The sequence below is a fragment of the Schistocerca americana genome, chromosome 1 (genome assembly GCF_021461395.2).
Source record: "Schistocerca americana isolate TAMUIC-IGC-003095 chromosome 1, iqSchAmer2.1, whole genome shotgun sequence".
NCBI lineage: Eukaryota > Metazoa > Arthropoda > Insecta > Orthoptera > Acrididae > Schistocerca > Schistocerca americana.
The window spans coordinates 880,676,797-880,701,206 of NC_060119.1; the positions used below are offsets into that span (position 1 = coordinate 880,676,797).

Sequence of the window (24,410 nt, forward strand, 5' to 3'; positions counted from 1 at the left end):
AGGTACTGGGAGATGAAGAAGCTTGCACAGAATAGAGTAGCATGGAGAGCTGCATCAAACCAGTCTCAGGACTGAAGACCACAACAAAAACAACAACAACATGATACTTTTGAACTCTTATTGTTATTACCACTATTTGCAGTATGAAAATTTTTTTGTACATACAAATTATGAGTAGATTCGTTGTTTTTGAATGGATGTAGGCATTCTACTGTCATATTACGATTCACTATGACCGCACATCATTGTCATCAGAGGATAAGTCTGACTGACATGAAACTGATGAGGCTCGACATGAAACTGATGAGGCTCCCACTTTTATGCTGAAAGGACAGTGTCTGATTCCATGGATTATATCATAGAGATGGTGCATGCTGGGTGGTGCCATCTGTATCTACAGATTAACCCTTAAAAGGAAATATGTGCCTCAGGATCACACATGCATTTTTAATTTGTTAGACTGACAATACTTTTTGCGCTATTGATGGGAATGCCTCTATAGCTTCATACAATATCTTTGTCAGCCTTGTGACTGTTACACATGAAGTAATAGTTGTTTTGTGAAATATCATGGTGTCTGTGAAACATATATTTCCAGTAACGCAAGTTTTGTTGTGTGTCTATTAGACGTATATTTACAAAAGTGATACTTTTATTTTTGGTGAATAGAACTAATGCAGCTAATTTCCTTTTCTTTTAGACATTCCTTAAAGTTACAAGGCCTCCATTTTTGTAATTATTACACAGGTGGGGAAAATGTAGCTGGTTCCACCTACATCGTAAAAAAGAAAACGAACTGAAGTATTGAGAGGGGACAATCCAAATTTGGAAGAGAAACTTAGAGGGAGAGGAAATGGATGTAGAGGATTTATTTTCTGATGATTTCATTTTTGATTATTTTTTCTTGAAAAAGCAACATCCAGGTCTTACTCTGATGAACAAAACTGTGTTGTAGTTGTTGACTTTTCCTGCACAGGTGACCAAGAAAATGATGATGTATCAGTTCCTTTTGTTTACAAAGGGGAAAATGGATTTTGTTGAGCATGAAAAGAACCAACTAAAGATAGAGGAGCATCTTGTGATAGCATAATCAGTGTGATACCAGGCATAACAAGGACTATTAGAAATGTAGGTGATAATCCTAAGATAGAAGATATTTGCTCTTTGATGTTTGATAGTGAACTCATAGAACTAATTGTGAAATGGACAAGCATTAAACTGGAACACTACAGAAACAGGATTTAAGTACACCAGCAAAGTAACAAAAGATCTACTGATCTGTGTGAACTAAAAGCATTTAAGGTGCTTAATATTTATTTTATATGTGACATGTAAGTGCTGTTTCTTTTTGTACTATTAATCAGTCTTCAAACTGTATGTCTAAGCTTTAACATAAACAAAAGTTACCATGTCTGCTGGTGTAATGTTCACCTGCCACAGTTGCTAACACGGGTGCCTCAGTCTGTTGCTACCTGTGGCATTATAGGTTTGAGCAGCCCATAGTGGCTCACCTTCCATGTATTCTTTTTAAATTTTTGTGACTAAAGCCTTTCTCGCTTGATATTTATCTTATATGTGACATGTAAGTACTGTTTCTTTCTAGTACTGTTAGTGATTACTTACACTTTTATATAAAAAATTTTCCCGTAAATTTGTATTTTATGTTATAGGCCAATTTGAATATTTAATTTCTGATGAAGGCACTCATAGAAGTGTTGAAATCTGGTCAAAAAACTTAAATTTTTTGATGGAGGGCTGTAATTGCTTTAGGCCAATTTGAATATTTAATTTCTGATGAAGGCACTCATAGAAGTGTTGAAATCTGGTCAAAAAACTAAAATTTTTTTACAGAGGGCTGTAATTGCTTTATCTAACTTCTATCTGTCAATCTGAGCATAAAGACACGCCATCATTGTTCTCTACTGACAATACTGGAAGACCTAAATTTAGAACCACTGTTTCAGTAATGCAGTTCCCGTTCCTGTTACCCTGTTCCAATTTGATAACACTGAAACAAGAGAAATACAGGAGGAGGAACACAGATCAGCACTAATTTTGGAATTTTTTTCCAAATTCATCACTAATTGTCAGAAATTGTACTCCCTTGGAGAATATACTTGCATATATGAAATGCTTGTACTATTTCATGGTAGATGTGGCTTCAAAGTATATTTATCCAAAAAAGTCCGCCATACATGGAATAAAAAATCTCGTGTCTAACAGATATCCGCATTTCATAGTTATACAATGACTACATTTATGAGTATACTGATAAGGATTCTAACAAGTACTGGACTGAGCAATGAAGGTGGAAAAGTTTGTGTTCATACGCAATAATTTCTTTGATTACACAGCCAGTTTTAAGCAGCAACAGAAACATAACTGGTGACAACTGATTTTCCACCACATAACTAGTGAGACAACTTCAAAGCATAGGGTTACCATAAGTAGGTACTTGGAGAAAAATAAACCAGAAATTTCTATTGAATTGCTGCCTTCTAAGAATGGGGCTGTCAGCACTTCTCTTTATTAATTCAGTGACTAAATTACACTGTTGTCAGTAGTTCTGAAAAATAAAAAAGCTGTAATACTATTGTGCAGATGTCTTTCTAGGAAGTAGTGGATGAAATGACATGGAAACCTGAAATTGTCCTTCTACAACAGCACCAAGGGTGGAACAGACGCACTGGACCAAAAATAAGCAAACTGCTCAGCCAGTAGAAAATGTCGATGCTGGCGTCTAGTATTGTTTTTACATCAATAAACATCAATGCAGTGGACAGCTGCATTCTCTACTTCTGCCTTAGAAACACTAAAAGTGTCTCCAAGTATAGAATTGTCAAGTATCTGTCTGTAAATTTAGAGACCTCCTCTTGAAAATTGGCTACTTATCTCCAATTTGAGACAAGGTTTGAAGATTATAATTCAGAATCTCCTTGGACAAGACTCAAAGAAGAAGGAAGAGGAACAAGAGAGGGTGAAGAGTGGAAAACTGGAAGTAAGAGGAAGTACCGTCTTTGTTCTCACCGCAACAACACCACAGCGCATAAGAATGTGAATTGTGATAGATCAGTGTGCAGGAACGTACCAGAAAAATGTGTATGGACTACTTAATGGATCAACCAACTAAAAATATTTGTGAATATGAAGGTTATCCCTGACATTGCTTTACACAGTTTGTGTATTTTTGTAGAGTTTCATTGTATGAGAATTTATAAAAGTAATACATACTGCAATACTTAACTTGATGGTGATGTTTAGTCAATTATTGTCAACTTTTTTTTATTGTACCAATATATTAATGTGCTTTTTGTCAGAAAAGTAAAATTTTTCCCCTTGTTACCGTGTCTCTCACACACATATTTCTAGCTAACTAAAAAACTTCATTCTTCCTATTAAAGGTTAAATTTTCACTTGCTAGCAGGTATCGCTTGCAGCCCTATCACTTGCATGCAGTAAACCATGATAAATCTTCTTCTGTTCAATTTCTTTATTAAGTGCATGCTTCCGTGCACAGCCAGTGTCTCTATTAAAGTTGTCCACACAGTCTAATTTCAACTGCTTTCCTGATCACAAGAGCCCCAATACTTTAATGAGTAACTAAGGCTTTTCATTTGTTCAAACATAATCTTGTTTTTATTTAAGAGGCTGTGCTGGGCCACCACTGGTTTTTTAAAATTTCTGTGTTTAAGGCAACACCGACACTCAATGCAGTGATCAGCAAAATCTGTACAGACTGCTGCACATAACTGCTGCCATACTTGCAAGGAATATTATAAATTCCTGGTATTCTCAGGTCAAGATGATCATCTTTAACAAGTGGCAATCTTTCTTTGATTTCCTGGGTACCTGGATTACTGGTCTGATTCCTTTCCTGTTTAGGACCCAACCTATCTTACTAGCTGTTGCACTACAGAATGGAAGCCGTATTGTATATCAATCCTCCCTGTTTAATTGTAAGGCATCCTATCTTGGTTTTCTTAACAGCACTGACGTAATATCATGGACAGAATACCTGTTTTTATTTCTTCCAAACCACTGTCATCAGATGATTAATCTTGGAGCTGAGGTGCTCCTAGTCCAAAACAGTCCTGGCTCTGTGTCTTGGTGTGTTCAGCATACCTCTTTTTCAAGCTGGATAGTAACAACTATGCCCACTGAATCACAGATCTGCTTGACCAACACATCTAAGAAAGATAGCTTCCCATCCTCCTCCATCCCTGACGTAAATCTTATTTTTGGAGGTGTACTGTGCATATGGTTGATGAACTCCTGCAACACTTCATTGCCATGCGGCCAGATTACAAACGTTTCATCATCTTTGAAGAAGCAGAGAAGCAGGATGCACAGAGGAGGGCACAACTCCATGTCCATTCTTCGAAATCTTCCATGAAAAGATTAGCTATGCTGGTGTTAGTGGTAAATCATGGATATTACATAAGTCATTTCATAATAAATTCCACCATACAAACAATACATGGCTGTCTAAGTGTGTCAAAATAATTTTAAAATTTGAAGAGAGAAATGAGCAGTCGTAGTCTTAATGTCTCTTTTACTGTTACTTTTGTGTAAAGGGAAACCATGTTGAGGTTGACCATGATTACATTTGAACCTATCTTCGTTTGCTTGATGACACCTACAAACATATAACATTTCTTAATAAGGCTTTGCAAATACATGAACTGAAACCCAGCAATACTGAAGATACACACAACTTGGTTAGATTGTGTGAATGGTCGCATATTTTTCAAATGTCTGCATATTATAAGTATTTTAACATATAAGCAACTGCAAGTACAATGTTTACTGAAACTGATTGGTGGAGATTCTTGATGGATCGGTGCCAGGATAAGTGTGTTTCCCAAACAGCATATGAAGTGAACGTGGATGCTACAATAGAATTATCCATGCTCACAAAGGATTTCTTAAATAACTGGAACAGTGTGTGACTGGTTAGAGTCTAACACAGGATGGAATACAAAATATGAGAATCGAGCATGCTGGGAGTATATGATGCACTCATCTTTTCATCTTTACGGAATAGTGTTCCCAAGATAAAGTACATAGCTGAAAGAACTGTTGGCACATTTATGTGACGTTTTTAAATGTCTTTTCTATCTAAAAGGAGTGATTCATATTTTGGCTGTACAAAATATTTTGAGATAAGGAGCAGTTTGGTAGATGTGGTGCTCTATCTCTGTCTTGCCATCCACATTTAGGTTTCCTGAAATTACTTCAGGTGTTATTTGGAATGGTTCTTCAAACACAATACTGATCTTCACCATTCTGCTTCATCTAAAATGGTGTTTTTTCTCTAATGATGATAAAGTAAATTTGTAGGGCTTAATTGGTTGGAAACGCCTAAAGAGGAATTTTCATCCACCTGTTTGCACATTGTTTCAATTGGACACCACTTTGGTGACTTCTGTGCCTTTAATCTACTCCACTAATCCTACCAGAGTGAGAGGACCTCCTGTTTCACATGAATCTGAACCACATGTCACTTCTGACATAGTTCCATATCACTAAGATGTGAATGCTAGGGTAAAGGCTGACTGAAAAATTTCAATGGTCTGAATTGGATTTGATCCTGAAACCTCTTGGTTTCCAGCCATGCACTTTATCATTAGACTGGTAGGCCCATTGGTGATGATAAAAGATACTTTATTCACTAATCTTCCTTCAGTTTCAACACTGAATAATATCTGTTAACATTGTGATCATACTAATTTGTGTCAGAGCAATTTCATAATGGTGAATAACCATTCTGAAAAAATAAGTGTAAATTCTACACTGCAAATGCCTACATCTTCAGCCTTAAATACAGGGAGAATAATTTTAAAAAGATTTTCTGAAGTTTGTTGGCAAATATTGTAGGAAAATCTGTTCATCCAGATAGATTAAATAACCACATTCACTGGTGTAGAGGAAAGGATTTGAAATATCCGGAGTTTCAAAAGAAGATATTTCTACAAAGAATATAACAAAACAAACTGTCTAAAAGAGGAATGTAAAGAAGTTAAAAAATTATTCGAGTTAGAATTGGTTTACTATGTGGCAGCAATAAAAAACAGTGAGATGATCATTTGTGTTTATGTGTGGCAATATCATATCAGCAAAAGGTAGCATGGTTCAACCATGGATAGTTTTAACTGTGTGCAGTTTAAATAGTCCCATTGATATGGAACAGGGATACCATTTTCTGTCACAAATATAGGGCAGATTCTACAGACAGTGGAATATAAGACACACAGAGTGAAGAATGAAATAAAGGCTAAGCTTATTTTGGACCAGTTTCTGTAAAAATGTAACTTTGAGAGGAAGTTCATAGTTTGTTTGCAAACTATCTGATCTATACGTGGCCATGAACAAATTGTTTCTCTGCCTGGAGATTCATTACATCTGGCAGAATTCTAATATTGTCCAGGAAGATTGCCTGTAAACATTTGACTTAAAGAACAGGCACATTTAGTGATACCAGCACACCTCACATCATTTTTTAAAGTATAGGTGCAGAATCTTTCAGCACTGATACAGACATGAAAGGTATATGGGAAAGAACATGTTCTATCATTTATCCATAAATGACTGGTTAGAGTCTAACACAAGATGGGATACAAAAGATGAGAATCGAGCATGCTGGGAGGACACGATGCACTCATGTTAACAGAACCATTCCAGCATCAGCTCAAACCAATTTAGCAAATTAACAGAAAGCCTAAATCAAGATGAACAAGTCTCTGTTTAAACACATCCCATCATATACACAAGCCTAGTGTCTCAAACAGCTTTTTCCATCAATTAAAACTTCATTTCCGTAACCATAAACTATGAGACGATGTCATAAATATAATTAAAGGAATTATCTATGAACTCTTGGAATGATTTTACATCTATGCATGTTCTGTAAGTAATCGTAAATTCCTGACCTACTGTTCATTATGAAGGTGACTACCACATTTGTTTTCTAAATATCAGTCATACCTGTGTGAACTGCCCTGTGTTTCCACCATCACCTCCAGGTTGTTGTGAGGCCATCATATCTGGCTCACTGAACACTTGCATTGTCAATTCCTGCTCTTCATATAATTTCAGTTTCCTGCAATTAAGGGTCAAATAGCATATCATTCTTTTGCCAAGCAGAAGAGCAGTAGCAATTACTTTTTACTGTACAGTGGGACCACTGATAAAATAAAAAAAAAATGTATGTAGTGGTACAGTGTGACAAATTTCATCTCTAGTGTACAATATTATGTATTCCCTCTTTTAGAGCCACAACCATATACTGCATAATAGAGAACTTTTTAATCAGACTTATAAAGCTCCTTCTTCCTTCCCAATAATTATTTTGGTTTTAACAAACGAACATGACTTAGGAAGGGAAGCAAGTCTTTCTATGTTAGAACTTAAACATTATTACATGTTGCTCTATTTACATTTTGTATATGCCATCGGGAATCTGATATATGTCAACAGTCATCTTGATACATGAGTGACACTGACAAGCCAAAACATTATGACTACTGCCCACTGTGATGTTGGATGCTGCCTGGTGACATTGTGGGCACATGATACGGTAACAAAATTACATAAGCAGAGCAGACATGAATGGGGAATCACTCTAGCAAAGATATGTGTTGCAAATGGGGAAAGAGCACAGTGCTGATGCATGCACAAGTGTTATGGAGCACACCGTTCATCACACATTGTTGAACATGGAGATCAGTAGCAGACCACCCCTACGCCCTGACAATGATTCAGCAGTACAATTATCTGTGTCCCAGAGCCAGGACCACGTTACAGTGGTCTGAGGAACATTATAGTGAACTCGCGTCTCAGCAACTAAATTTGCCTAATGTGAATATTGTGGAATCCATCTGGGTCACGATGGGGCACAATCACCATGCACACAAATCGGCAGCCCATTATTTATGTGAATTACATGACCTCTGCATAGATATCTAATGCTACATACCTCCACAAACCTATCAACAAACTGTCAGATCCCTGATATGCAGAATCAGTGATGCATTTAGTTCCAAAGACATATAAACAAGCTATTAAGCAGATGGTCATAATGTTTTGGCTTATCAGTGTATATTATAAGAATTAAGTTGAAGACTAAATTCTAAGAAGAAAGCTGTTAGGAACCCAATCTAAAATTCTGAGAGTGTGTCCAATATAAGTACAGATTACAGAAGGAAAAATTTACAAATGTGGTACTAATTCAACCAGGTTACAATCTTGAACGAAGTGCATTGATCAATATTCTCTACTGTTTATGAGCAAATTTTGACAAAGGCGTTGTCAAAAATGAGGATTAATACAGGCTTTGTTCTGTTAAGAGTACATCTGTCCAATGTAAGGAGTAAAATGAAAATATACATTTTAAAAGTTATGATCATAAAATAAACTGCCCACTTTGTGAATAGTTTTATTTCCCTTCTACTGAAGCACAGTAGCAAATGGAGCTGCAAAGATTTTACATTCATTAACTCACCTAAGAACCATGTTCTGTAAACATTTGCATGAGAGAGAACCAAACTGTCAAGGAATGCATTAATAAAAGTGGTAAAAAGAAGCAAAACTTAATTACTTAGCAAATCCTACGCTACATGTTAAGAGCAGTTATAGCATGTTTATATTATTTCAATCATGAAATTTTACTTTTTTCTATGTTACTCGAAATAAATGTGTTGGACCAAACAATGGAAAGTCCAAGATGGAATAACAACAGTATGGAAAGGATACATTGCTACTCACTCCATAGAAGAGGCGTTGAGTTGCAGACACACACACACACACACACACACACACACACATACAAGTGCCACTCACACAGACAAGACCAGTTATAGGGGTGGGGGACAATGCTAGTGCTGCATGTGAGAGCATATAGGGACATGATGGGAACAGGATACCACTGCTGGGTGTGGTATCAGGAGGCTATTCTCCTTTACTCACAGGTATTTTAAAACTCAAGTATTAAATATTGTGAACTAAGAATTTGTGGAGCTACCTAAAACATGTATTCATAGCCACACCCCAAACATGAGCAGTATCCTTGGTGTTATAGCGGGGACAATTTTTAAAACTGGACCACTTAACATTGATTAATATATTTTTCATCACATCTCATACTTACACCTAGAGAATAAAGAAAATATTATGGCAGAAGAGAAAAAAATGTGAGTACATAAAGACAGGCCAGAATAAAGTAATCAATATATTAATAACACATTCTATAGAACAAAAGTTGTAACACATGATAAGTGGTTTGATGTTCAAAAGGAATAGGAGGAGGATTTATCAAAATCAAGGAATGGAAAGTCCTTGCTGGGTAAAAAAGATGATCATCAATTTGTAATACCTGGTTACCATAGTATGGAAAAGTAGTTCAAGAAAAGAGCTAAGAGCCAAATGGCAGCACTATGGAACACTTTTTTTAAGGTAGAAAATGTGGCGGGGGGAGAGAATAAGAGTGAGCAGTTATTAGCTAACCATAATTAACCATAATCTGTACATTGTGAATATCTGGACTGCATGAAGCTGTAAAAACTGAGTAGGTACTAAGAAAGATGATGCAAATATAAGTACCTACAGAAAAAAACAGAAAAGTCTAACTAATAAATTGTTGAAAAGCTTACACTAACATTTAGTGAAACATGGAAAGGACTGAATTACAGAAATAATGGCAGTGTTGTGAGAAGAAAACAGGTGGAAATACACACAAGAAGTCAGAGCAAATGTTAAGAGCTGAAAATGTAGTGTATGTCCACTTTTGTGTCAGCAGGTTTTGCAGAGTGATTATTGTGTAAAAACAAAAATTCAGTTTAATAATGTATAAGATCACAAAACTATTAGTAATATTTACTTTCTGTTGAATCAACTCTGAATACTGCTGACAGAAACTTTTAAAATAGAAAACAGTGCTACCAGCTTTTGAAACAGCAGACTTCTTTTACTGAGAGAGAATAGGAATTGGTTGGGAGAGTTCAGAAAGGGGTTTCAGAGGAGAGAAGTCACTTAGGCCCTCCCTTCTCACAATAGGTGGTGCCCTCATTTAATTACATAAGTTTCCTCCACCAATTTATTATCTATGTCACTTTAATTAGTCATTTAATTAGTCATAATATATGCTGTCAAAAAGAGGAAAAAATTATCACTACTTACTGTTCTATCCACAGCGGATTTTCTGTTGTGTTAAGCTCATCCAGAATTTCTTTCTTAATCAATGCTTCTTTCTTCTTCAGATCTGTTGGTACAGTAATGACCCTAAGAGAAAAAAGAGCAAAAACATTAAACTAGTGAATTAACAATTCTTAATGTTTTATCTGCTGTAATCATCAGATGTACTGCTAATGTAATATGGTGCCAGCTGCATGGTATGTCCATAAAATATCAATAAAATAAGTAAAAATATCATCATCACACATACATACCAATGTCTCAGGCAGCAGCAAACAACAACAAATGTTATTGAGCCCACAAAAAGAACAATTATAAGGGCAATGAGTGCAGCAAGTGCTGGATCAAATGCTTCCTCCTGCACTCCAACAAATGCTGGCTGTAACAAAGAAGAAAGACAAATAATTTACCAGTGTAAATGTCATACATATAGGTAAGTAATTTATTTCAGTTTTAGTTAGCCAAATTGTGGCTTTGCTTGTAACACAGCAAAGTGGAATTATGCTACTCATCCGTATACCACTCTTGGGGGGCAGTATTATTATTATTTACTTTCTGGTATTTTTGCTTCATTACTAGTACATATACAACAGAAATACATATATGATAAACACACACACATACACACACACTAAACAAAGATATTTAAATTTTTTCCCTTGCTATATTTCATGAAACCATAGTAGTTTTCAGGCCACTGATGATAGTGGTATATTTAGTTCTTATGGAAACATTTTATTTAAAGAAATATTCATAATTTATGATACCTGGAGACCATGTGCATTTCAGAACTCCACACTCCTAAAAATTGTGTATTTCAAGATTAACATAGCTGATTTAAAAGCTTTTATTCTCTTCTTTTCAACAAATGCTTAACTTTATTTGGAAAACATAATATTTTAAAAGCCATTTGTATTCAAGATTTTCATGTTCCAGAATGTCTGAATCCTAAAATGTAATTTCTAAAATTCAGTTCCATGGTTTTGTAGCTTTGATTTTTCTGTTGCCAAAAATGTATACTTTCACTAAAATAACTTGTTAGTTGGTTAATTATTCAGATCAGAAACTTTTGTCAAACTTGAATATCCCATGCTCACTATACTTCTCACTGATGAAATAGTGCCATTAATTTTGCCATTTTCAAATTATACAGCTGACTGTTAAGCAAACTTACTTCACTGCTTATTGTACCTTTGTCCATTTTAATTTTGCTGCCTTTTATATTAATGTCTACACTGGAATAGCTTAGTATTTTAGCTACGTGTAGTTTTTTGTAATATGGACATCTGTAAATAGCCTCTATCAGTCAGCACAAAGCAGTTACAATGTGAAGTAACTATGTCAGTATGTGCCTGCTAGTCAAAAGATAGACATTTAAAAGTGTGCAGTTACTATGTATCAGGCAGTTCAAATTCACAGTGAATTGCATAACATGTACAGTTATTTCATTTATTGCTGCCACTTGTGGACTACCTGAACATTCTCCAAGTTGTTTAAGTTACTGACCTATGCAAAGGATAGATGTCCTATAGTTTATAAAGTTTATCATCAAGCTAAACATTAACTTAATAAATGTGAAGAGAAATGAAATCCAAATTCTTTAGTATTGGATACATCATTTAATAACAATTCACCATCATCATTAACTACATTAAGGAGATCATAGCAGACATTCTACAAGACTTTTAAGTCGGAGGCATATGAACCAGATCAGTAATCTACATGTAGGAAATATTTTGTACCGTGGTTCCTGTTTATTTACTGGTCAACACACACACACACACACACACACACACACACACACATACAAGTGCCACTCACACAGACAAGACCAGTTATAGGGGTGGGGGACAATGCTAGTGCTGCATGTGAGAGCACTAAAAAACCAAACATAAATTTGAAGAACTAGGTGAAAAGTCGTGAGAAGTCATGGCCTGAACCATCTCACTGACATCATGCAAACATGACAGTCATCACCCAGATCTCTTGCGGCTAAAAATTCTAAACTGAAGCAAAAATGTTGGCAGTGGTCTCTTCCAAAACATGTGGAATTTTGTTCAGAGGTGAGGAGCTACTCTTCATGCCAAGGAAACAAAAGTCTTTTTTTCCAGCTTTAGGGGTCTATCTCATAAATGCAGGAAGGTGGCATTGTTCCTGCAGTTGAACTCGTTGAGATAGCACAGTAAAATTTGTCTTACACTTTGTTCATGGTATTATTCATCTATGTATAAATGGGATTTGCATATATTCATTAATGTTCCACTGAGATCTGCATGATAGCCATTAACCAGTATTGAGTTATAAATTAAGTACTCAAATAAATCAAACTCATTCATCTTACTGTGCTTCCTGCAGCGCCTCAGATGATGCCATACACTTTTTGGGTGCTATAAGTACAGGTTGCCATCCTCTGTGATGTGTTCGGAATGTGCAACATCTAAAACGGTATTTAGTCTAAATTCTATTCACCATTTGAGATACTAAATGTAAAGTATACCATAAATTGTCCATGGAAATTCACATTCATTTTAGAAAATGTGTATTTACTATTTCAAGATATAGCCCTTTTAAATCGAGGGGAAAAGTGCTGTGCACTGAGGTATAACATTTTGAATGGCTAGCTTGTCAAGTTGAGGAAATTTAGAAATATTATAGCAATCAAATAAACTAATTTTATTACAAATTTTATAACACAGTTGTACACCACACTATGAACCTATTTGTAACTGAAATTCAGTCCCATGTCATCCACATCACCGAAGGACTCCTCGACTGAATGAAACTCACATGCATGGATGTATCATATGTATTTTCAGAAGCAAAAGTCTTCAATTGAAAAACTGTTTTGTCAGTATGCTCCTTTTTAAATGCTAGAACATCTGCACCTATTGCATTGTCTCTGGACCAAGCCTAGTAAGACACATGGGTTGATGAGAATGTTGTAACCAATGTGAGAACAATTTGCCAGCTACAAGGCACTGTGTCAAAAAGGTTGACACATTCATCCAATGCCAAAGAAAATGCAATAGAATTTTGCACAAGATGCATATTCGTCCATGTAGCAGTATCAATAACACAGGCCAAAGAAATTTTTTTTTTAACTTTTTTTACTTTGATAGCTGATCTTTATAGTTTTTTTAAGCTGAATCCAGATTTACCTTAGTTTTTTTTATCACCCATAGTCTTCAAGCAATATGCTTTTTAGCATATAGTATAAAAATCCTATGCTATACGGTAAATGGGGAAATTAATGAAATGCTTTGTTACAACATAAGCATGGTTTGTATTTACAGTAAGCTACTTAAAACAATCATATGTGTTAATAGCGGTTTCACTTGTCAGCTGGAATTGGTTTGTATTTTATTTCCCTTTTTTCTTTGAAGCTTCTTATATAGCTTTTTCTACGATGAGTCGCTTGCTGAACTTCTCGGTGAAGTGACCAACAGTAGTCCCCCATCATGTTGATGTTCCAGCGGCCTTGGTAGCGTTTTTCCATCATTTTAATGTCCTGGTGAAAATGCTCTCCTTGCTCCTCACTAACATCTCCCACATTGTTGGGGAACTAATCAAGGTAACTGTTCAAAAAGTGAACTTTCAGGCTAATTAAAAATCCTAAAATTTTAAACTTCTTTAACATTGTAGCTATAATAGAAACATATTCTGGGTCATTTCAGGTCATAGGAACTTTGAGACGACTTACTTGAATGATACCCACGCTTCTTTCTCATTTAAGGTCATTGTGGATTCAAAGTTAACATCAAACATCAATTTTCTAATGTCAGGTCTGACAAGACTCCTTCTTTTAGTTAAGCTTCTGAAAGGTGTGGAAACTTTTGACAGAGATACTTAAAACATGGTTCATCTTTAGGCAAAGCCTTCATAAATTGTTTCATTAGGCTAACTTTATATGTAGAGATGGTAGGAGTACATGTTTTGGATCTACAAGGTTTTTGCATAGAATGTTCTTCTCACCAGGTTTTAAAGACTCCCTCAAAGGCCAGTTTTTACTGCACCAGTGTTGATCCCTATCCCCACTGTCCCATTCACACAAGAAACATGGAAATTTGGTAAAGACACCTTGCTGACCAAGGAGCATGCATGTTACTTTTAGTTCACCACATGTCATCCAACCATGAGCAGAATAGCCTATTTCATAGCTTTCTTTCATATGTACAGAATGTCCAACAGGTATAGATGCATACATGTGACCATTGTGTAGTAAAACAGCCTTTAAACTAGTTTTGTATTAATCAATAAACAGCCTCCAGTCTTCCTTTTTGTATTCAATACCAAACTCATTCATCAGACTGAGAATGTCTGAGCAGTATACTAAATCACCTTCTCGTTGAAAAGACTTGGAAAACTGCTGCTCTCTCTTTCTATACATGTATATGCTGGTTCCAACTGCCAATAAGTTCTTTTGGTGGCGCAGTGGTTAAACACTGGACTCGCATTCGGGAGGACGACGGTTCAATCCCGCGTCCGGCCATCCTGATTTAGGTTTTCCGTAATTTCCCTAAATCACTCCAGGCGAATGCCGGGATGGTTTCTCTGAAAGGGCACGGCCAACTTCCTTCCCAATCCTCCCCTAATCCGATGAGACCGATGACCACGCTGTCTGGTCTCCTTTCCCAAACCAACCAACCAACCAATAAGTTCTTTTCTTTTAATCTAGAGCCAAGCAATTTAGTTTTTTCTTTCGTTAAGCCCAGATCCCTAACCAAATCATTAAACTCAGTCTATTTGGGCTCTAGACTTTCTGTATTACAATGGAATTCATCATCATCTGGTTCATGTAAATTACATTGTACATCAGAAAATACTTCCGTTGGAATAGAATTTAAATCATCTGGTGGTTCAGGAACCAGCAAATCTACACCATGCCCTACTGGTCGGATGGCGGACAGAAGGTTAGGATAGCTTATTACCTTCTTGATAAACACCCAAGCATGTCAGGAAATGGTGAGTGACAGAAACAGTCATTCCAAGCACACAGCTAACAGTAATAATTACACTGAAGCACCAAAGAAACTGGTATAGGCATGCATACTCAAATACAGATAAACCTTTTCACAAGGCCTGTAATGTTACTTTGGTGTTTTTTTTTTTTTAATAACAAATTCACCCAAATATAACAAAAACTGTCAGCAGAGTTTTTACGACCACAATTAGACATTGTACTGAGGACATGTACAGGAAACAGGAAGGTGAGGTTAGGTTGACAGTGAACAAAACAGCATCTGTTAACACAAAAATAGAATCGACCTTTTTTTTGCCAGCAAATGTTTTTCAGCAGTGTTACCAACATCATCTACATTCATTACACGTCCTTTTAAAATTACTTTAACTATATAAAAGCTGTTAAATTCTTTAAAAAATTGTGTAATTTAATAAATTTAACAGTAAAAGGGGAAGAAATGGTGAGTGATACAGTTTTTTTTTAAGTCTCATATTTGGATATCCCACCCTAAAAAACATAAGAATAAGGTATTTTCAGCAAAAAAGTTTTTCATCATTGGCCTGTGTAATTTTTGGAATTCTGCATTGCATCATCTAATGGAAGAGAGCAGCTGTCAAAAAGTTTTCAAGTTTATTATGACAGGACTCCTCGCTGCAGATACTGAACATATGTTTAAAAATCTTCTTCTATAAAATGAAGTAATGTTTTAGCAACATGAAACTTCCTGACGGATTAAAATTGCGTGCCAGACTGACACTCAAACTTGGGAACTTTGCCTTCATGGTCAAGTGCTCAACCATCTAAGCAACCCAAGCATGACTCACGAACCATCTACATGGGTTTACTTCTGCCAGTACCTCATCTTCTACCTTCCAAGATGAGATACTGGCAGAAGAAACACTGTGTAGATGGGTCGTGGGTCATGCTTGGGTAGCTCAGTCGGTAGAGCACTGGCCTGTGGAAGACAAAAGTCTCGGGTTCGAGTCTCGGTCCAGAACACAATTTTTATCTGCCAGGAAGTTTCATATAAGTACACACTCCACTGCAGAGTGAAAATTTCATTCTGAACAATTGATACAAATGTTGAGTACTTGTGCTTAAAAAATAAAATATATCTTTTTTCTGCTTCCACTTAATGAACACTTGAATTTGGCAGAGGTTTCTGTAGTTTTTGTGTATCGGCATTCTGCTGTTGATGTTGTAGGGCAGTATAATACTTTCTGTGCATGACATTGTAAAGGGACCAAAAATTGAACTTTTCTGCTGTATTATAATTTTGCAACCTATTTAGCATCCTGAAACTCAGTTACCTACATCATACAGTATTAAATCTAAACTTATTGTAAAATGACCGCTTAAAAGTTCCAGTCTTGGTTTTATGTGATTTGTCACTTATATTAAAAAGAGAAAATCAATACAGCATGGTGAGTAAAATGCTGAATGGAAAGACATGTACACGACAATGAGCTATGATTTTTCTGTCTCTAGTCTTACTAAACTGCATTCAGTGTTACAAAGATCCTTCACTGCAGAGCTTTATTATCACAAGAGAGAAAGACATCATTCTTAGCTTTACACATTCAATAATATCTTCGATTTCCACTTAGAGCATGGATGATTTTACATTCTATAATGCTTAAATTATATATGTTTGTTCCTTACCACAACATTCTGAATTGAAATTCCTGCATAGTAGCTCTTCAAATAATCATATTTTGCATCAATCACTTTTAAAACCTCAGCTATTGGTGCAATTGTTTGAGTACTCTCATCAACAACATGCATATACATGTCACACCTGTAAAAAAAAAAAAAAAATAAAGCAGTCAAGTAAAGAAACATGTCTACACACCCAAGCATGTCAGGAAATGGTGAGTGACAGAAACAGTCATTCCAAGCACACAGCTAACAGTAATAATTACACTGAAGCACCAAAGAAACTGGTATAGGCGTGCATACTCAAATACAGAGAAATGTAAACAGGCAGAATACAGTGCAGCGGTTAGCAATGCCTGTATAAGACAAGTGTCTGGCACATTTGCTAGATCAGTTACTGCTGCTACAATGACAGGTTATCGAGATTTAAGTGCGTTTGAATGTGGTGTTACAGTCAGTTGAATGTGGTGTTACAGTCAGCGCATGAGTGATGGGGCACACCATATCCGAGGTAGCAATGAAGTGGTGATTTTCTCATACGACCATTTCACAAGTGTACCGGGAATATCAGGAATCTGCAAAACATCAAATCTCCAACATCGCTGGGTCTGGAAAGAGATCCTGCAAGAATGGGCTCAACGACGACTGAAGAGAATTGTTCAACGTGACAGAAGTGCTGCCCTTCTGCAAACTGCTGCAGATTTCAATGCTGGGCCATCAACAAGTGTCAGCGTGTGAACCATTCAACAAAACATCATGGATTTGGGCTTTTGGAGCCAGCCTACTTATGTACCCTCGATGACCGCATGACACAAAGCTTTATGCCTCGCCTGGGTCCATCAACACCAATGTTGGATTGCTGATGACTGGATACATATTGCCTGGTCAGATGAGCAGACGGATGTGTACGGGTATGGAGACAACCTCATAAATCCATGGACCCTGCATGTCAGCAGGGGACTGTTCAAGCAAGTGAAGGCTCTGCAATGGTGTGGGGTGTGTGCAGTTGGAGTTATATGGGATTCCTGATACGTCTAGATACGGCTCTGACAGGTAACATTTACTTAAGGATCCTGTCTGATCACCTGCATCCATTCATGTCCATTGTGCATTCTGACAGACATGGGCAATTTCAGCAGGGCACTACAACACCCCACATGTCCAGAATTGCTACAGAGGGCTCCAGAAACACTTTGCTGAGTTAAAACACTTCTGCTTGAGCATATCTGGGATTCCTAACAACATACTGTTCAGAAGAGATCTCCAATCCCTCATACTCTTACAGATCCATTGTGTCAGTTCCTTCCAGCACTACTTCAGACACTAGTCGAGTCCATACCATGTTGTGTTGTGGCACTTTTGCATGCTCGCGGGGCCCTACACAATATTAGGCAGGGGTACCAGTTTCTGTGGCTCTTCAATGTAAAATTAGTAGTCACACGACTCCGTTTGCAAATATTGCTCACATAATATTTCATTTAATCATGTGAAGGATAAAAATACTTCTGACACTAAAGTATCAATACGGTATTTGGTTGTTATTCATACCAATCATGATGTATATGTCCATTGGAGTCTACATGATATCTGATATCATCTACAACAACCAAGCTTTTGGTGATATTAGACAACTCTGCAACTATTTCATCCCGGTCTTCATTAACAGCTTCTGGTGGTCGAGAAAGTATCACACGTATAAGCTGATCAGGCTCAAAGATCCAAATCTGAAAGGATTTAAAATGTTCATGGAAATGATCACATTTCTTAGGCTATAAAAGGTTAGTAGCTATTCTAGATTAACTTTAACTGCATTTTCCATTGGTGCTTTACAAAACCTGACAACAATACCAAACATGAAGGATTATTCTTATGTTCTGCAAAACATTATTTATTTGTTTACAAATTAGTTTAAAGCTTCTTGGTCCATTGTCAAGTGACAATGGATTATCACTCTTGCATATAAAATGATGTGCAGCTACAAAGATTTTACTGGTACAAATAGAGAATATACATAAAATGGTGAGACAGTGCTTGCAAAGGAAAACATTACTTTTTAAATGCAGAAATTGCTACATTTATAAAAAATGAAAAATAAAGTTTTTTGTGGAAATCATTACATTTGAAAACAGATGAGAAATAAATTTGAATTTACTAATGTAATCTAACATTTGCATAAATGGAACTTAATTTAACATAAGTACAAAAAGAAAATTGTATTTGGTTGCTTACAACTAAGCTGCCGCTCTCTAAAATATGTTTATTTATTTCAATAATTTGGAGTAAAGGAGACTTCTTACTGAATAGTAGAAGTGAGTCATCAACAAGCACATAAAAAAGAATGAAAACTTGCTAGCTTTTGGAAAAACTTTCTTTAATAAGCTAGAATACACACACACACACACACACACACACACACACACACACAGAGAGAGAGAGAGAGAGAGAGAGAGAGAGCTGTGCAGCTTCATTGTGACAGCTGAACAAAGTGGGAGGAGGGATTGGGGGAAGGGTAACCAGTGGTTCGAAGGGAGGCAACTGGCGTGAAGGATAGCTGCCTCCCTCTGAGCTGCCAGCTACCGCTCCCCAATCCCAAGCCATCTTCCTGTTAGCCACCTCTTTCTCCATCTGCTCGTCCCATCGTTAGCCACCTCTTTCTCCATCTGCTCGCCCCATCTGACACAAACCCACAGCCAGCACAATGTAGCAGTCTCTCTCTCTCTCTCTCTCTCTCTCTCTCCCTCTGCTCTGTGAGTGAGTGTGTGTGTGTGTGTGTGTGTGTGTGTGTGTGTGTGTGTGTGTGCGTGCGGGGATGGGGATGGGTGGGGGGGATTCAAATATGTTCCATAAAGATGGAATTGGCCTTTTCTAGCATCCAAATTCTCTGAAGTTCTGATAGCCTAATTGCCATAGCTTTTCTTAACTGGCAGCGATTGCATGTCACTCAGTGTCAAAGATTTCATTTTGTCTGTACTATCAAATAATAACTTGATATGCTATTGGTATTGTAAAATGTAAGACTGTAGTTATAAGGCTAATTTTTTTCTAGTCCATCTGAAATTTTGTTCACATATGGAATAGAGCACCGCTTTCTGTAACTAGTGTCAGGTTCCTGTTGGCCACTGTAAAGAAGCAACATAATCATATGTATTTTCCTTTTGCATAGAATATTATCACTTAGATCAGAATTTTCACATAGGCTCAGTCATGGGTAAAGCAGGTTTATTGGTAGAATACTGGGGGAGTGCTATCAGTCTACAAAGGAGATTGCTTACAAATCACTCATGCAACCAGTTCCAGAATACTCCTCAAGTGTGTGGGACCCATACGAAATAGGACTAACAGGAGTATTGAATGTATATAGAGAAGGGTTGCACAAATAATCACAGGTTTGTTTGGTCCAAGAGGAAAGTGTCATGGAGATACTGAAGCTGAGCTGGCAGACTCTTGAAGACAGATGTAAACTTTCTCAAGAAAGTCTGTTACCAAAGTTTCAAGAAACGTGTTTAAGTGACAATTCTAGGGATATATTACAACCACCTACATACTGCTCACAAAGGGATCATGAGGATAAGATTACAATAATTACAGCAGGCATTAAAACAATCATACATCCCATGCTCCATACATGAATGGAATGGGCAGAAACCCTAAAACTGGTACAATGGTACATATCTTCTACCATGTACTTCATGGTGGTTTGCAGAGCAAAGATTTAGATACAGATGGCTATTACTGGAAGTGATAAGTTTGATAGTCCACAGCTAGGTTTCATTTGCAGATTCTGATAAAGGAACTTATATGAGGTGATGCCCCATGAAATGGAAAGCTACATTTTGTGACTTTGTGAGTGCTGGGAGCATGCAGGGATTGTATTATCAGCAACTAATTTTATGTAAATGATAAATATGTGTATCTTTGTGCTAAGGTCTATATTAAAGTCCAAGAAATTTATAGAAGATCCCACCTCCATTGCGAACTGAACTTTATTATGATGGGAGTTCAAATGTTGTAGGAATTTATCTAATTGTCTAGTGGTTTCAGTCCATGAAGTCACAAACATAAAGTTTTCCACTGATGGGGCACTACCTCTTATCATTTCCATTATCTGCCTTTCAAACCAAGCTACAGACTATGAAACTTATTATTTTCAATAATCACTATAGCTCTCATCTACTTGATAATATTCTATGAAAAAGGAAAATGTGTTAAGTTACACAATTTCTGTACATTTGCCAGCAGGAACAAATCAACAGGTGCAAAAATTGGTGCGCTATCCGATATGATGGAAAAATGTCAGATAGCCTTGCAAAAAATTTAAAGTCTTGTTACTACAGAGCATGAGGAAAGGGTGGGGGGGGGGGGGGGGGGGGGGGCGAGTTATTTTAACAATATTCATCTTAGAGAAGGTCTCTCTGCGATGTTAGGTGGAACAAGACATTTGAAATTCTTATAAAAATGGGATGTCACAGCCAGGCAAGCAGAGTTGTAGCATTATCTATGCTTTTTGAGTTCCATGTCAAGGAGTCTGTTAAATAAATGTAAAAAGAAACTCATGAACTAGTTCATCAAGAACAACAGACGCTCATTCTAAAATTTATAGAGAATGTAACCATTCTGCCTAATAACCATTCTGCCTAAAAGTACAGTGGGCCTACTAGAACTGTTGAAAAGCTTTGAGAAACTACTTAAGACAGATTTTGAGTTAGATGTGCGTAGTAGCAAAGATGAAATTTATGAAGAAGAATGGAAAAAAAGTACTGCAAAGATGAGAAATGCACAGCATGAAGAAATTTTGTAGTTTAACTTACCACTGACATTGAGGATTTTAGAGGCTGTGTGGTAGCTCAGTTGGGGAGGGATGGAGGCTACAATTGGCCATAACCTAGTCAAATAACCATCTTGACAACTGCCTGAAGTTATTAATAGGATTCACAGAATTCCTAGATCTTGAAGGACAGTAATGAATTTGAACCCTGCTCCTCTAAAATATGAATCCATTTGCTTAACCACTGTGCCCCCTTGGGTGGACACATCAGAAGTACTGAAAGAATTCTGCTGTAGCAAGAATACACAATATGACCAAAACAAAGAACACATCAAAAAGAGACTGGCACTCACGAATAAAGATTTTACTGAACAAAAGAATACTATTGTTATCAAAACTGAAAAAATGTCTCAGGAAAATTATGTCTGCAATATAGTGTTCTATGAATGTGAAGATGGGAGATGGCAGGAAGATTTGAGCATGACTCAAAATCGGTCAAAGAGAATGATCATTTTGCATCTGTCTATTGAGTAAATTAACTTTACCTGTTGTCATTCATAGTGGAGGGTGTTAAATTTGGTTATGTTATTTATGTTACTGATTTATCTGTATGGTGGACTGATATGCCTCCAGGACACTTTTGAAGTTCTGCACAGTGAGCTGTAAATTCACACATGACAAACATGACAATAAAAATTAATTTGCAGTATGCGTATATTGAACACAAGCAGGTTAACATATGGGTATACTCCAACTGAAAGTTGCATAAGTGAAAGACTGCCAATGCTGCTGGTATATTCTTCTTCTTCCACAGCCTCTTCTTCTGAACTTTGAATATTAGGTGTTTGTGTGATATGTGGTGCCTATTACTTCATTGGTCATCCCAGACTTCTTTGGCCTGCCAGATCCTAGTTTATGTCTTTTAAGGTAGTCAGTCTCAATCTGCCAGGATGTTCACTACATTTTCTCTGTTGTCTTCAATATCACTTCTTACATTATATATGTTTAATTCTTTCCTGATGTCACTGTTTCTTAATCTGTCTGCTGGTACAGCCTTTTGTAGCCCTAAGAAATCTCATTTCAGCTGTATAAATATTACTTTCTAGTCATTTGTAAATGACCAATGACAAACTCATATCTTAAAAACATCTTTTGTTGGCAGAAATTTTCAGAAATTAATTAAATTAATTATTTACTTCATTAAATTTTCTTGTTCTCTAACTGAGGTGCCAAAGAAAATTATTCCTCATCTGTGTCATGTTATGTTACAAACACACACACACATACACAAGAGAGAGAGAGAGAGAGAGAGAGAGAAGGAGCAGGTGGAGAGAGGGAATAGGAGAGTTCATATTCTTTCATCTTACTCACAGAGGTATCATTCAATGTCTGATACAAGCCATATATTTATCATCTTTCCTGTTAATTTCTAATAAAGTACAGGGTGAGCACAAAGCCTTGCCCTGATTATAAAAATTTATCACAGAATACCCGCTTGACATAATAAGTTACATTTGATGCTGTTACATAGGTTAGTGTCACTAGTTGTGACCAATAGATGGCACTAGTGCTCCACAACACCGACGCGGTCTGTTAGGTCACGTTAGTTGCTGGCAAAATGGTGTCGAAGCAGGAGAAAGCGCAATGTGTGCTTTGGTTTCACAAAACGAAATCACCCGTCAGTGTTCAGTGTAAATTTCGGGCTTCTTATGGACGCAGCGGGCTTCTTATGGACGCAGCCCTCCTGACGTTAAATCAATAAAGCGAAGTTATGCAAAGTTTAATGAAACAGGCAGAATTGAAGATCATACTTGAAGTGGCAGGCCTCGTTTGAGTGATGCAATTGTTGATCGTGTTCGGCAATCGTTTCAACGGGGTCCGTCTGAATGAACTCGTCAAGCATCACGTGAACACCAAATACTGCAAGCAAGTGTGGTGAAGCATCTTCATGAATGGCTTAAGTTGCATGCTTACAAAGAGCAAATCGTGCAGGCCTTGCAATGTGCTGAATATGCGATTCTCAACAGGACTGATCGTCTAATGATTACTTAAATCGCATATGCTTTACCAATGAATCCACCTTTCATGTCAGTGGAATGGTAAATAAGCATAATGTCCATATATGGGGTTCAGAGTCTCCACATGCTACTATACAGTTACAGTGAGACAGCAAAAAAGTGAATGTTTGGTGCGTCCTCATGCATAACAAGGTTTTTGGATCATTTTTCTTCGCAGAAAAATCCATTACCGCTAACATTTACTTAGATGTTTTGCAACAGTTCATTGCCCCACAGTTAGAAGAATATCAACCATGGATAATTTTTTTCCAGCAAGGTGGAGCACCCCCCCCCCCCCTCCAATTGGACTTTGATAGTGCTTTATTTCCTGGATGAAACATTTACGGATTGGTGGATTGGAAGGAATGGTCCAACACCCTGGCCACCCCACTCTCCAGACATTACGACCCTTGACTTTTTTTTATGGGGCTATATCAAGGACAGAGTCTTCGTCACACCAGTTGCTGACGTCGACGAACTGAAGGCTAGGATACAAGCTGCTATGGGTACTGTGACAGAACACATGTTATGAAACACCCGGCGGGAACTGGAATACTGCCTCGACATTCTCTGAGCTACCAAGGGAGAACATGTTGAGGTTTACTAATGCGATTGGTTCCCCCCCCCCCCCCCCCCCAAAAAAAAAAGAACTAGCAACACACTAACCTATGTAACGGCAACAAATGAAAATTATTATGTCAAACGGTTATTCTGTAATAAATTGTTATAGTCAGGGCAAGACTTCGTGCTCACGCTCCTCCATCCTTTATCTTACTTTTAAATA

At 37.0% G+C, this 24,410-nt stretch overlaps 1 protein-coding gene across 1 annotated transcript in view; it reads right to left on the reverse strand.

Annotated features, from left to right (window-relative positions):
• Window positions 1-24,410, reverse strand: part of LOC124614330 (cadherin-87A) — a 698,834-nt gene that overhangs the window by 28,022 nt on the left and 646,402 nt on the right. The window contains exons 32-36 of the mRNA XM_047142934.1: window positions 18,353-18,528; window positions 16,811-16,946; window positions 10,443-10,567; window positions 10,174-10,275; window positions 6,985-7,099 (exon numbers count right to left, since the gene is read on the reverse strand). Coding sequence (XP_046998890.1) covers window positions 6,985-7,099; window positions 10,174-10,275; window positions 10,443-10,567; window positions 16,811-16,946; window positions 18,353-18,528 — 654 coding nt within the window. The remainder of the gene's footprint in view (window positions 1-6,984; window positions 7,100-10,173; window positions 10,276-10,442; window positions 10,568-16,810; window positions 16,947-18,352; window positions 18,529-24,410) is intronic.